The sequence below is a fragment of the Seriola lalandi genome, unplaced genomic scaffold, assembly GCF_002814215.2.
Source record: "Seriola lalandi dorsalis isolate HSWRI2012SDOR001 ecotype SW California unplaced genomic scaffold, Sedor1 jcf7180002054767, whole genome shotgun sequence".
Taxonomy (NCBI): Eukaryota; Metazoa; Chordata; class Actinopteri; order Carangiformes; family Carangidae; genus Seriola; species Seriola lalandi.
The window spans coordinates 1,758,046-1,772,154 of NW_019525320.1; the positions used below are offsets into that span (position 1 = coordinate 1,758,046).

Genomic DNA, 14,109 nt, shown 5'->3' on the forward strand with positions numbered 1-14,109 from the left:
TGGATCAAAGATATGAGTACACCATACAACAGAAAACCCTAATACCAGCTTTATTTGAAAAAAAAAAACAAAAAAAATCCAGAAATCCCAATATGACACAGTACAAAACAAAAAAAAACAAAAAAAACAAAATGCTCTTGCAGCCCACCCCCAAAATCTTCCAACTGTGCACCCCAAGCTTGACCTTCAATTAATTAAATGAAATAATACTACGGTTACAATTTATCATTTAACTGACATAAACTGATCATAACAGCAGGATTAAGTATAATGATTAAAAAATACTAAGAAAATTTAGAGACATCAACAATAAAAAGTTATAGTACAATAATGACAATATCATAAAAGGGGCGATGGGGAGGGTTGAGTAAAAGGCAAATTTGAAATACACATCATTAACATGTCCTTACAAGGCCTTGTAAGACATACAGTACATAATGGACATTATAGTAATAAGATAAGCCTATCATCTATATGAAAGAATATTTCAACTTATCAACTACACCACTCGTGATTTGACCCACTGATTAACACAATCAAATGAATCTCTGGTATACACAAAAAAGGTCCTAAAAACTTATAATATGTTTAACCTGATTGTGCCTCTAGCTATAGTACAATGTCTTCCAGTAAAGTGAAGGTTTCTATGTCACTCTGAGTAGCTGTTAATTCCATTACCCATCTGAGCCATAAAATGTGGTCATCAGGGGTAACTTTGGCATGGAAACAAGGGGTTAGGTCATTGACGCAGAGGGCTTTTCCATGCATACAGTACGTAGACACATATGTTAATACACACTCACACAAATATACACACATTCACTGCATGCAGACCTGCACTGGAAAAAACGACCACCATACAGTTGCACACAACATACACACACACACACACACACACACACACACACACACAGACATTCACATATACACATACACACACTCTCTGAAGTTCAGGTAAGTAATTCAGTATGGGAAAATATCTCATACAATCTAGTTTAGGCATACCCCTGCATAGCGCCTGAGTCAGAATATGGGCCTGAAGGAGCCAAGCCAATGACAGGGAAAAAGCATTCACAAACGTGAAGTGTGGACACTACAAATGACAAAATAACACCCCATCTAAGTTATGAATCCCTAACCCTCAACTTACTCTTCTTGACCACTGCTCTCAAGGCACTACATGTAGGCGATACTGTGTAAAATCCACTTAGACATGTTCTTAATTCAAAACTGTTTTATATTACTGTCTTTTTTTTCTCTTTCATGTCCCCATTGTCTTTGGCCTGGTAAGGACCTTTTCTCTCTTCATTCTCATCATGGCACATTTCAACCTGTTTACATCTACTCAACTTCAAACCACCCCACCACCACCTGCCCTACAGACTTCTAGATCTGAAAATGTTTGATAGACACAAGCCAAATGGCACATAACCTAATGCATCGACAAAGGACCAATGTGTGGAAGCCTATCAAATCATTTCAGACCTAATTTAATTTGCTGAGGATAACTGGGTGATCAGAAATTGAGCATCTGCAAAACTTTTCTGGGCCCTCCCCAATATTCTCCCCTATGTCAAATCTCATTAGAAGCTGCCCTCTCCATATGTGCTTAAGGGCAGCTCCCTCCTCTTATCCCAGAGCTTATAACAGAAGGCAGGTGGACTTCTTGCCACGTTTCTTGGCCTGCAGTGCCGCCCTAGTTGCCATCTCAAAGACTTCCCTCACACCATCTTTGGTTTTGGCAGAACATTCCTGGTAGCCGTAGGCACTGATGCGGTTTGCCATCTCTTTGCCATCTTCATATTTAACTGGTTCCTAGAGACACATGTGAGAGAGGGTTTAGATTTTGAGGTTTATACCAAAAAATGTGCACATTCCTGTACGTTCTGAACGAAAATAACTGACCTGTTTCATTTTGGCAAGCTCTCGTCTGGTGTGCTCATCATTGCGCAGATCTTTTTTATTGCCCACCAGGATGATGGGAACATTTGGACAGAAGTGTTTCACTTCAGGAGTCCATTTTTCTGGAATATTCTCTACAGAGAGTCGAGGGAAAGAGTGCAGTAATTAGCAACATATATCTATTTTACAATCATAAGGTGTTCAACACACAGTGGTGTGAGTGTTGCAAAGACAGTACCTAAACTGTCAGGGCTGTCTACGGAGAAGCACATGAGGATAACATCAGTGTCAGGGTAGGAGAGAGGCCTCAGTCTGTCGTAGTCTTCCTGACCTGCTGTATCCCAAAGTGCTAGTTCTACCTGTAAAAACAGAGACAGAGTTATGTGAATGAACAGTTGCATGGATAAAATGGAGAGTTTGGAGTGTTGAATGTGTAAATATCACAATTAATCAGACCCATTTACATGTTTGTATTGTGTATATAGGAAGACAGCAGAGAGAAAAATAAGAATGCATATACTGTTGGTAGTTCAGGGAAGAGTGTAAAAACAAGAGAGCAAGAACAAGAAGACTCTCAAAATATCAATACCTATCACAGTATCTGTATTATCTGGAATGGATGTGAAGTCAAAGTGGAACTGTCATTTGCAGAAATCATTTAGGAAAAATTGGAATTTATTTTAGAAGAGACATTTCTAGTTGATTAACTGATTAGACTGTCACTTTGTGCTATAGGAAATTTAAATGGGCATGTTTCAGTTTTTTGGTGTTTTACTGATTGACAATTAATTGCAAAAATTTTGGCAGATTAATCAATAATGAAAAAAATTGATGGTCAGTTGCAGCCCTAATTTGAACATGTCATCTTAGACCCTGGAAACTATGATGAACATTTTTCACAGTTTTCAGACATTTCATAAACCCAACCAGTAATCGAGATTTAAAAAAGCAGCTGCAGCCCAAAATTCAGACAAAAATGACATTCCAGCATTCACAATATTAAAACAAGTTATTAGAACAACGACAATAAAGCTGCAACTAAACATTATTCTAATGTTAAACCGGCAACTTTTTTCTTCATTTAACTGATTAATAGCTTTGTTTTTAAAAATGTCAGAAAGTCCAAAAGTCAAATGTATTCCATTCACTATCATATATGAGACAGAAGATCATTAATATGTCCCATTTAAGAAGGTGCAACTGGCAAATGCAAATGTTGGGCATTTTTGCTTAAAATATGACTAAATCAATTATTTGATTATCAAAATATCTGCCAACTAATTTTTTGTCGATGGATTAATCAAATAATCAACAAATTTTTCCAGCTCTATCAAGGTACTGTTGGGCTCCCACCCCCTGGTTTACAGCCAGTGTTTTACAGTGTGTCTCACCTGTTTCCCATCCACTTCAATGTCTGCCACATAGTTCTCAAACACAGTGGGGACGTAGACCTCAGGGAACTGGTCCTTACTGAAGACGATGAGCAGACAGGTCTTCCCACACGCACCATCCCCAACTATCACCAACTTCTTCCTGATGGCTGCCATCTATGAAAAAGTGTCCAGAACAAGGTTATACTTGGGTTGTCAAGTCAAAGTCACCACTCTCCACTAATAATACACCCCAACAACATTTCACCAATAGTGTACTACTGCACAAACAGGGCGAGTCAGACGCTCAAACTGTGTGTGTTGTATACGGTGCAATGTACGGTATGTTTCATCAACAGTTCCTCCTGTTAAGCAGAAGTAACACACACAACGTTCGTAACGCTGACAGACAAGTCTACTCATATCTCAGATTTTCATTTAAATATACTAATGTAGGACATAGATTTAAGCCAAAATGTCCCGGCTGGCAAACAGGGAGTCTGCCTCGGCGGCTGAGGGTGTAAACAGAGAACATTTCCGTGCTGTGTTCTCATTCCTGCTAAAAGGCTGTGCAGTGTAGTCCGGGCCTGTCAAACCAGCTAACAGCAGCTAGCAGCAAAGCTAACGGTGTTTCCCGTGGTTTGGATTACTGTCACTCCAGGTATTTTCTCTGAAATTATAACTACAGAATTCATCGCACTACTGTGATACTCCTGTGACTGAAACAAGAATCGGCTTAAAGTTTAAAAGCTATTACCGAATAAGATTACCGCTTGATGTTTCTGTGTCCGCCTTTCTCCTCTTCCTGACCAACTGGAAAACTCCGCCCACCGCTCATACGCATGTGCGCAAATACGTCACTCGTCAGCAGGCTGCAGCACCTTTACCAAAGATGCTCTATAACATTTTCTGTACTGTCTCTACCTATATATTATATATATTAAATATTCACCATATATATTTGGATTATTTATTACATTTCATTATGTGAAACAGCATAACAACCAGCAGTCGAATGTAACGTACTGTTCTTGAGTACTGCTTTTGGCACTTTTTTACTTGAGTAATAACATTTTATGTTACTATTATACTTCTACTTCACTACATTTGACAGCTTTAGTTACAAGTTTTTTTTTCAGATTTAAATTTGATATAGGAAATATGACAAAAAAATTATTTTCTAGTAGGTTCCATGAGTAGCACCCCTATACTTTTCACATGCTTTGCATTTGAATAACTGCTTGAGGTCCAAAGAAGTAAAACTCACAAAAAGAAAAGATGAGAGATAACGCTGTGTAACTAATAGTTAAAACTAGCTCAGCCTGGTGCACCTGTATCATTATTAATAGTGTAATATTATATCAGTAACAGGGGCTAACTTTAATCAAAACAAGTACTTTTACTTTTAATATGTTCATTAAATGTAGCTGATAATACTTCTGTACTTTTATTTAAGTAAACAGAAAGCAGAACTTCTGCTACCAGGCAAGTAAGTTTTACATTAATCTAAAGCTACTTTTAATTAAGTAAAGGATCTGAGTACGTCTTCCACCACTGACAACAACAACACCAGTAACAATAATAATAAAGTCAGTGGCACATAACCGAATGTATCGAGTTTAATCATCAGACGTTGTATTGGTCTTTTATTGACCGTTTCAAATATCAGTAATGCATTACATTCAGATGTGTTATTTGTCCATATGTACAAAATATTTTTATGATTTCGTGCAATAGCCACAAATGTAAAAAAAAATACATACATACTATATGTATATACTACATAGTATATAGTATATACATATAGTATGTACTATATATAGTGTATATGTATATATATTGTGTATATACACACATGGAAATTATAATATGGAGAGAAAATTAGAGAGAAAATATATCTAATTTTAATATTTTCAAGTTTCAGAGTTAACTGTCCATGTGGAAGGAGCTGAAGATAAAAAGACAGCATAGGATACAGATATTTACATTTTAAAGTATATTTTCAGAAAACTGTAGCCAAAATGTAGTCAGAGAATCTGAACAATTCCTATGTCACAGTTGAGTCATGAAATGTTGTCTAATTTCTATTCCACCCAAGATTAACATTTCTTCGTTTGGGTTTATGTTAGCAAGCATGAATCCCGGTTAGCTTACATTAAGAGCTCTGCATGATCTGCACATACACGGCTCACTCACTCCTGCCTGAGAACTAGGGCACAGAGACTCTTAAGGCTACAGTCTGTCTCAGCTGTCTCAGCTCTCTCACTGACACTCTTCAAAAGCATCTTCAATGATTAAGGGGGCGGAGGGGTCACCTCCTCAGGCCCCCTTAAAGTAGGCATGGCTTCTCTCTCTGAGACTGAGAAGTTCATAGATTCCAGAGTTACAGCACTGCTGCTTCTATTTGTTTCTATGGACACTGGAGGTGAAGTTGCTGTGATTGGCTGCCTGACTCAGCCAGTCTGTGGTCTATTTCCTGACGGTGGCGGTGCTGTTGCTGCGCTGGTAGAACAGCACATAGGCTTGATTGGTCTGAAGATGGTTTTCTGAGACTGGAGTCACACTGCAGATGAAGAGATAGAGAGTAGTCATGAGAAACAGATCCAAGTTTATATAGAAGGCATCTCAACACAAACAGACCCATAGATACAGTAGCCTTTTTAAATACTGTCTGTGACAAGCAGTTGTCAGAGCATTGTATATTAAACAAAATGATCTGGGTGCTGGGCGAGTCTCACCTGGAGTCATTGTAGAAGCACCAACCATTTTCATCAGAACAGCAGGCTGTGTAGTGGCCCATGTTCACCGTCCCAGCGTGGTTACATATTGCATATAAATCATACAGAACTGGGCCTGTTGTAAAAAAATCACAATTATCTGTGACATTCAAAAAAACTACTGAAAAGTATCTAATTATAAAAAGCACATAAGTTGTTGATTATCTGCTAATATGCCATTATTTTCTATTAAAATTGCATTTTTTTCTATTAAAAGTATAATTTGTTGTTTTTTAATTAGTTAATCAACATGTAATTGATTTATTTTGTCAATCAGTGAAATGTTTCCTGGTAATAGATTCACACAAAGCATAAGCATCTGTCTTTATTCATTTATTTATCTAAATGATTCATCAGTGATTCATAGCTCTGGTGGACCATCTTGCCATACTTCAACATTTTGATGTTTTCATGGTTTAGGTACAGAAATCACCCACATCTCTTTCTCCTCATGTCTCTTGTTTCTCTCAACTATCAATTATCAAAATAAAATGTCAAGCTTTCAAAAATGCTGTTTTTGTGTGGTCTGCGTCCTCTTGTCAAAATGAATGACTTTCACCCATGTGTGGCTGCTTTTCTTTCTTTAAAAAAAAAAAAGAACCTTGACAAGGATCCTGTTTTTTAACCTTGCCTGCACACTATTATTTCAACTTTTCACTCCATTCCCACAATGAATTAAACAACACACGGTAACACACATGGTGGTGCCAAGCATGCATGCACATGAGAGGAGATAATGATGGAGGAATACATGAGACTTGTACATGGACACATGGAGAGAAAGGTTTTGTAGCAGTACCGCAGTCAACAGGTCCGTAGGGTCCGAGGTCCAGGTTAGTGAGAGGGAAGGACACGTATACTGTGCTTTTACTGATAGACCACCGTGCTGTCGTGAAACGATTCAGATCTGATCGACTCTGTTAAGCATCATCATAACTTGTTGCACACGAACTTCACTTGCTCACAATGTTAATACAGTAAGAAGCAGCTGTTGCCAAGGATACGGATCACAATAACCTGTGGAAACCTCTGGATGGACAGCCGCTTGGTGCACTCTGTACGCCTGTTACACCTCTCGCACATCTGAAACACGCACAGACAAAACAGACACTTCAACATTTTACACCACAAGATACGATTGTTAAATATTATATTCTCTCAGCTTCTTATCGTGAGAGATGAGGTCCTGAATGAACATGTCATTTTCTGCCGGGGATAAACCAGTTTTGGTTTCACATGAAAGATTTCAGTCTGGACTGTTTTGTCTATGCCCTTTTTTTTTTTTTTTCTGGTTTGAAGTGGGTGGGGCAAAGATGGAGAAAGTGGTGTCATGCATGTCTGTGCAGCAATCAGAATTTAGCAACAGTTGAGTCAAAGTGTTATGACAGCTGTGCGGCTGTTTGTTTATGTTGCCACTTTCAGTCAAGGCCACTTTTTGATCAAACGACACCCAGGCAGTCCTGCTGAAACTGGATAGCTGAGTCCTAAACTCTAAAAAATTATAGATAATAACTTATAACTTTTCAAGCTTGAACAGCGATTGGTGCTTATTTAATATTCTTTTTTTTTTTTTTTAAACGGTAACAAATTGAATTAGTTATGATTCATCTGCCCAACAGGAAATGAAATCTATCAACTATTTATAACTTTTTTTACTTTTAACATATGCATTCATTTGTAAGTATTTGTACCTGACGGCCTCCGTGAAACCTACCATCATTTCTAAAATCTACTGAATTTTCCTTTAACTTACATATTTATCATATTTCTCAATATTAAGATACCACTAACTATAGCCAGAGGTCCCGCTCTGGAACAGTTTGAAATCATGCAAAATCACCAACTTTGTTTTATGTCTTCAGGATTCAGCTGAAAAAACATCAGTGGCAGATAACCTTTCATAAGTTTTTGATAGTTAGTTTGCTCTTTATATTTCTTTAGAGTGATTGTTTTGTAGGATATTATGTATATATGAGCCCTCTGACTTCTTCCCTCCTCTGCTCACATAAACCAAAAGCTCTATTTTACCATGATGTTGGTATTTTGGTATAAATGTAAAAAGTAAACCCTTAACTGATCTTTTTGGAAGCCTGTTTGGATGTTGTAGGAGACAAATGAGAGCTGGGGTGCCACCTCATCTACAGTTTACATTTACTCCATGTTTGCAACAAGAACATAATAACTAAAATGAAAAGTGTAGGTGATGGATGGATGAAAACAAATGCGTTAACTTACCGGTGAATTCTCCTTGTCCAGTTTCTCCTCCTGAGAGAAGAGGTCCAGACACTCCCTCAGCGTGACCTCCCCTGCAGAGCTCCTCTTGGGGATGGGCAGCGATAGATCACAGAACACATCGAATGTGTTGGAGTAGTGGGAGCACACTGAGCAATGCAGCGAGCTCCGCAGCTGGCCTGAGAACAGGTCTGTCAGATGGGTGACAGAAGCAAGAAACATCACGTATCGCCTGTACTGAAGTTATTTTGCAGATGATACTGACTGGACTTCTGTCCTCACCTACTATTCTGCTGTCATCTCTTTCTAAGTGCTTCTTCCACATGGCAACTGCCTCCTCTGAAAGTCTACAGGAGGATAAGAGATGAGGGGAAACAAAATGTGGTCACATGAAGGACTTTAAAGTTTCAATGATAGAATCTTTTCCAAATAAACACTCAGCTCACCTAATTCTGGCATATTTTTGTTCAGGCTCCTTCCCTGTCCGTCGAACGTAGGGCCTGCGGTTGATTTCTGTGTGCAGCTTGTCCAACAGGAACCTGAGAAACTCCTGAGCATCCTGTTGACTGAGTTAGACATTTCTTAATTTCACTGTTACAAGCTACTTCCATACAAGCCTCAACGATAAAACTAAAAAGCAGCAAAGGAGAAAGTAAGTTTTTCTTGTCCTTGAAATAGTTTTGCTGATCGCATAAAAAGTCCCTCAGAAAGATGCAGTGAACCTTTAGAAAAAGAAAGAAAAAAAATATTCTCACCTGTAACCACTGAAATAAGGCACCGCTTCTTTAAAAATATTGTAAAACTGTCGTGGATTTACAACTGTGTCTCCTTCATTTACATCCCAAAGGCCTGACAGCACCTGAGAGAAAGCTGGTACAGGAATAAAAAGTGACAATAAGAGAATTGGCTAAAAAAAACAAAAACATTATGTCCAAGAAGGGGCATGGAGAGGAGAGAGAAACATACCTTCCATGAGCTTAGCCTCCTCTTTGGAAAACTTCTCATGCCTGTAGGACTGGACGAGGCAGTAGTCCCGTAGGCCCCGTGTGTGAGACAAACACTGGACTACTGCATTCAGGAAACACTAAGTCGGAAACAAAGTGAAGGGGAAAGGTGGTGAGCATGTTGGTGTAAAGAAAAAAAGGATTCTGGCAATTCTGGAGGAAATATTGGAAGGAGTGATTATTTCAAGGGTTTCATCCTGCATCGACACTTACTGTGTTTCCTATGTTTCTAAGGCCAACCCTTCCACTTCCTACAGTGAGCTGCTCTTTCTGTAAAATAAAAAGAAGACAGGAAGCTGCTTTGCAGAACAAATAGTCAGACTTCAGATAGACGTCTAAATTCATCTGTTGCACAAAGCAGTTTAGTTCTTGACTATCTTAAGCCGGACTGCTGTACAATGAATTCTGGATAACTTTCAAAATTAAAAAAAAAAAAAAAGGGCGGCCAAGGAAGTACATCCAACCACTGAGCTCCATTTACCTCAGCAGAAAATATTTGACTTTTGAAAGACAACAGTTACAAGGACATTTTAACTGGAAAATTCAGTGAAGAGTGTAACAACAAAAAGAAAAATTTGATTTGGAAAAACATTTACCGTGGTCTCTAAAATCTCTGTCACTTCTCATTGCCCAAATTATGAGCCATGCTTTCAGTTTTTTTTGCTGTTCCATGCTACTGTTCACCGCAGGTATCATTGATTGTTACCATGGAAACATTGGTCTTAGGCCTGAGTCAGCCTGGGGGTAAGGTGTTTTAATTTTTGTGAGACAGTCTCACTTGCATGAGACTGATCTATGAGAAAAAATAAAACTTACCTAACAATACAGACCAGTCTAGAATATCTTTGTGAAACCGGCCCCAGACCAGAACTACAGGACAGTATAAAGATGTGTATTCATTTGTCTAAAAAACAGTATGCACATGTACTGGGTGTGTCCTCCTATTTGACCCCTGGTTGTGTCCGTACAGCATGTTACTGTCTGTGTGCCGTAACCCCGCCTTGTCAGTGTGTGTAACATTGGTGGGACAGATTTAGCCTTCTTATCTCATTATCATAACAAGAGAGGCTAAAAGGAGGTCAGCCTCCAGCAGTCATCCTATTAGTGACCAAGGAGTGCTGACAGGTGCTTAAACACGTGTGTGTTGATATGTACTCTCCATTAATTCCTTTATACGATGTCTCTGTCTGTGTTTACATTTGACTCATGAGTGTCCCCATCAGTTCCACATTAAGAACAAACTCTGAAGACGACCAGACTTGAAGGTTTGAGCATGAATTAAAGGTTCATGCTGTGTTGTGTCGTGTCGTGCACACCTCATTGTCAGTGACCAGCAGCAGGCCCATCAGAGAGGTGTAGAGGACAGACTGGGAGATGTCAGCCGTCTCTCTCTGGAGGCCGTTCTGAGACACCAGGGTTCGACACAGGGCCTCGCAAGACCCCTCCACGTTGACACCGCTGGCTCCAGGCATCCTGTCTTACTGGTAAACCTCACAAGTGTCCACCAAAAAAGGGATCCTGAGACCGATACAAGAGTTTCCTGAAGAAGTGCAAGCCAGGTGGTTTGCACCTCAAGACTGGGTTAGATGTTTTTTTCACATGCACGGTCAAAGGTGAGCAGGACGTGGTCGTAGCACGTCAACTGTCTGACAGAGAGTATTATCCTTTCTTTCCAGGAAAATCACGAGGGACGTCATTCACAACTGAGGGCAAAAGAACAGGATTAATTTGTGAATGAGCATTCCCCTTAAGGTAAATCCTGATCTTGTATAGATGCAGTTTATCCACTCTGGCTCACAATTCTCTCTCCTAATTACAGCATACGGAGTAGCTCGGGAAGCAGCGGTCTGACAGGGACCTCAGTGAATCCAGATATCAACATATCTTCTTGAGAGCACAATAGTTACAAAAAGGAGATGAGTTTTAATCAATTAAACTGTAAAACTAGGTTTAACTTACTTAAAATAGTCAATTATATGAATTGTAACACAGAACATGCCAATCTCTGTTCTGAACCTGCACTGCACAGTCTACACTCTCGTTGCCGTTTCGTGCAGCTCAAAGGTAAAATCTGGCAAACAAAGTTAGTTTGCAAATAATGCCTGATAAATACTGTAGCATTAGAGATAAACAGAGCAGTTTTGACTCACCTGATCACTTGGTCACTCTATCTCTGGACAAACTGTCCCAACCAAACTGTTCCCATCACCTGCTGAGCTGTTAAAAATGCATAAGGGGACGTCTACTGTTTCACTGTGTGTCTGTAGGCTGGAACTGAAAGTCTACCTCTCTCCCCTGCCCTGTCACCGGTGTCAGAGAGAGAGAGAGAGAGAGAGAGAGAGAAAGAGGGAGAGAAAGGAGAGAGGGAGGGAGGGAGGATAATCATGTCTAATCTTTTCTCTGTAGAACTCGTTGGCTATACTTAGACTTTTCTTTGTGTACTTTTCCACAAATATCTCAATAAACTTTCAAGTGTCAGTTTATTAAAAAAAAAAAAAAAAACAACAGCAAAAACATTTTTCATAGTAAATTCACATTCAGTATCGCTGCTCCAAGCTGTACAGTATGCATCACCACAATCGCACAATCCATCAGCAAGAGCGAAAAAAGAAAATTATCCATGTAGGAAATTTTATATGTGTGTCTAAGCACAATCATCTTTCACAAGCAGTCCCATTTATATTCTCCAATGTCAATGTACACATCTGTGGTGACTCCACAGGCCTCCTGATGATCAGTTTGCCAGTCAGCGGCTGGTATGGTCGGCCATGTCTGTGTCCGAGCTGAGGCTGAGCTCAGCTATGTGATACAGGGCCGGATCAGGGTGGAGGGAGAACTGCGACTGTCTGGTCTGAGATGTCCTGTCCCGCGACTGGACGATGGCTTGGCGCAGGCAGGTGATCCACTGCTGCTTGCTGAAGGAGTCGTTGGCCTGCAGGCAGTAAGGGTGAGCCTTGGAGCGCCCTCTGCTGCTTACGCGGAAACAGTTCTTCACTAGGGGGATGACAGAGAGAGAGAGAAAGAGAGAGAGAGGGAGGAAGAAGGAAATTGAAAGGAAGCACGGTTGTAGGTTTCATTTCATCTAACGGGTCATGAAACAAAAAGTACAAACAAAAGTGAAATGTGGTTCACAGGTCATGTATGCCATAATAAAGTATACACACATCACTGTGGTGCTGCAACAGTAACTTGATTAGCTGATCATCAGAACAACATTTCTTTAAGCCATTTATCAAGGAAAGATGCCAACTATTTAGGGGTGACAGCAGTTTTGACGACTTGCTGCTCCTCCTTCTTTGTAAATGAAATATTGGTGGGGTTTGGACAATTCCTCAGACAATGTTAGCTTGAGCCTTAGAAACTATTTGACTATTAGTTATAGATTAATCCATTAATTAAAAAAAACAAAAAAAACAAATGAAAATAATCATTAGTTGCAGCCCTACAGCCCTGTCTCCTCATAATTTAGCAACGAATACAACATATGTATGTTATGTATATGTTACCTTTATCATTTCCCCCAGTGAAGGCTCCTCTGAAGGTGCCCCCTCCACCAGCCTCCCCATCTGGGATCTCCTCCAGATTTATCAAGGCATTGGGCAGAGGCTGTCTGTACACATTGAACACCTGACCTCCCTCTCTGTCCTCCCCCGGCCTTGTCAGCACCAAAGCCAGCTCGAACAGGAATACATGCAGCCGCTGACAGAGGAGACACACACACACACACACACACACACACACACACACACACACACACACACACACACACACACACACATAAAGCGAGAGATATGACCTCAGGAGACTATTTACCAATATATTCAAACATAAGTTAGCAAAAGCAAGGAAAAATCTATTATTCAGATATTATGTTAACATCTTTATCTTTATATTACATATGAATGTAGAAGACTTGACCCTCAAACAACCCCAGCAACACCACTCGAAGGTCAATCAATGGAAAGTGACACGTAACAACAGAGAGCTGCTACCTGGCCCTTGTTGTTCTTGAGCTCTCCGTGGCAGTAGAGGAAGCGGGACTGTTGGATCTCGGGCAGTCTCTGGCTCTCTTCGAGGTAGCCGAGACCCCGCCTGTAGAACTGACACTCAGCCTCCCCTGTCTTCTTGTTCACCTCCGCCACGATGCTCTGGATCAGCTCCAGCTGAGCAGAACAAAGTGTGACACAGCATCAGCAAAACCACAGTGAGACACTGTGAGGCTGAAGGGAGAATTCTGGGTCGGACTAAAATAGGATACAACTCCTACAATACATTTTGAGCAAAATGTAGTAGTACAGGTAGTATCCTGTTTCAAATGTGCACCTTGAATGTCCACAGGAAGATGCAGCAACAAATTTCTAATTACTCGAATCTCCTTTGGTATAAAGTGATTACAGCCCAGCTAGGTTCATGAATATAACTATGGTATTTTCAAGTTACTGATTGCACATCAATGACATCAACAACATATGTTCATATTCACACATATATATATTAGTGTGTGGATGCGTTTCTCCCCCCTAAGAACTCACAGCATCAGGCAATGTGTCCTCATCAGGGTGCTCTGGAGGCGTGCACTTCTGTATCTCTTTCAGCAATAGCGGGTATTTGACCAAACGGCTTCGAGGGAGATCCAGGAAGTTCCACAGGTCCAGTTTCCTGCTGAACGAAGACTCCTGACATAGGCGCAGGAAGTGCTCCACTCTCTTCTCATGCTTTTTCTGGTCCAGCAGGGCTTTGGCCCCCACTTGGTTACAGCAGTATGTAACATAGGCCTCCAGGCAAGGGAACTGCAGAGAGGAAAGTGAGTGAGTGGTGGTGGGG

At 40.2% G+C, this 14,109-nt stretch overlaps 3 protein-coding genes across 5 annotated transcripts in view; all 3 read right to left on the reverse strand.

Annotated features, from left to right (window-relative positions):
* Nucleotides 1-34: 34 nt before the first annotated feature.
* LOC111669019 (rho-related GTP-binding protein RhoA-C-like) lies at nt 35-4,115 on the reverse strand. Of its 2 annotated transcripts, none has more exons than XM_023425236.2 (5): nt 4,030-4,115; nt 3,294-3,449; nt 2,141-2,261; nt 1,906-2,036; nt 35-1,815 (listed from the first exon to the last, which is right to left on the reverse strand). In XM_023425236.2, exons 2-5 carry the CDS (start codon nt 3,447-3,449, stop codon nt 1,642-1,644), a joined length of 582 nt encoding a protein of 193 aa, XP_023281004.1. In that variant the 5' UTR covers nt 4,030-4,115; the 3' UTR covers nt 35-1,641. The 2 variants fall into 2 exon arrangements, with proteins under 2 accessions (XP_023281004.1, XP_023281007.1); XM_023425239.2 differs by having other exon boundaries at nt 4,043-4,075.
* A 786-nt stretch (nt 4,116-4,901) lies between these two features.
* Nucleotides 4,902-11,641, reverse strand: usp21 (ubiquitin specific peptidase 21). Its single transcript, XM_087178981.1, has 11 exons — nt 10,602-11,641; nt 9,499-9,555; nt 9,248-9,365; nt 9,037-9,151; nt 8,728-8,847; nt 8,564-8,628; nt 8,285-8,472; nt 7,054-7,132; nt 6,849-6,956; nt 6,011-6,125; nt 4,902-5,835 (listed from the first exon to the last, which is right to left on the reverse strand). Exons 1-11 carry the CDS (start codon nt 10,755-10,757, stop codon nt 5,742-5,744), a joined length of 1,215 nt encoding a protein of 404 aa, XP_087035107.1. The 5' UTR covers nt 10,758-11,641; the 3' UTR covers nt 4,902-5,741.
* Nucleotides 11,642-11,748: 107 nt separating this feature from the next.
* Nucleotides 11,749-14,109, reverse strand: part of arhgef3l (Rho guanine nucleotide exchange factor (GEF) 3, like) — a 6,101-nt gene continuing 3,740 nt past the window's right edge. For both annotated transcript variants that reach the window (XM_087178980.1, XM_023425205.2), the window contains exons 10-13: nt 13,818-14,075; nt 13,278-13,448; nt 12,792-12,984; nt 11,749-12,279 (exon numbers count right to left, since the gene is read on the reverse strand). In XM_087178980.1, the coding sequence (XP_087035106.1) occupies nt 12,032-12,279; nt 12,792-12,984; nt 13,278-13,448; nt 13,818-14,075 (870 nt within the window). In that variant the 3' untranslated portion in view covers nt 11,749-12,031. The remainder of the gene's footprint in view (nt 12,280-12,791; nt 12,985-13,277; nt 13,449-13,817; nt 14,076-14,109) is intronic.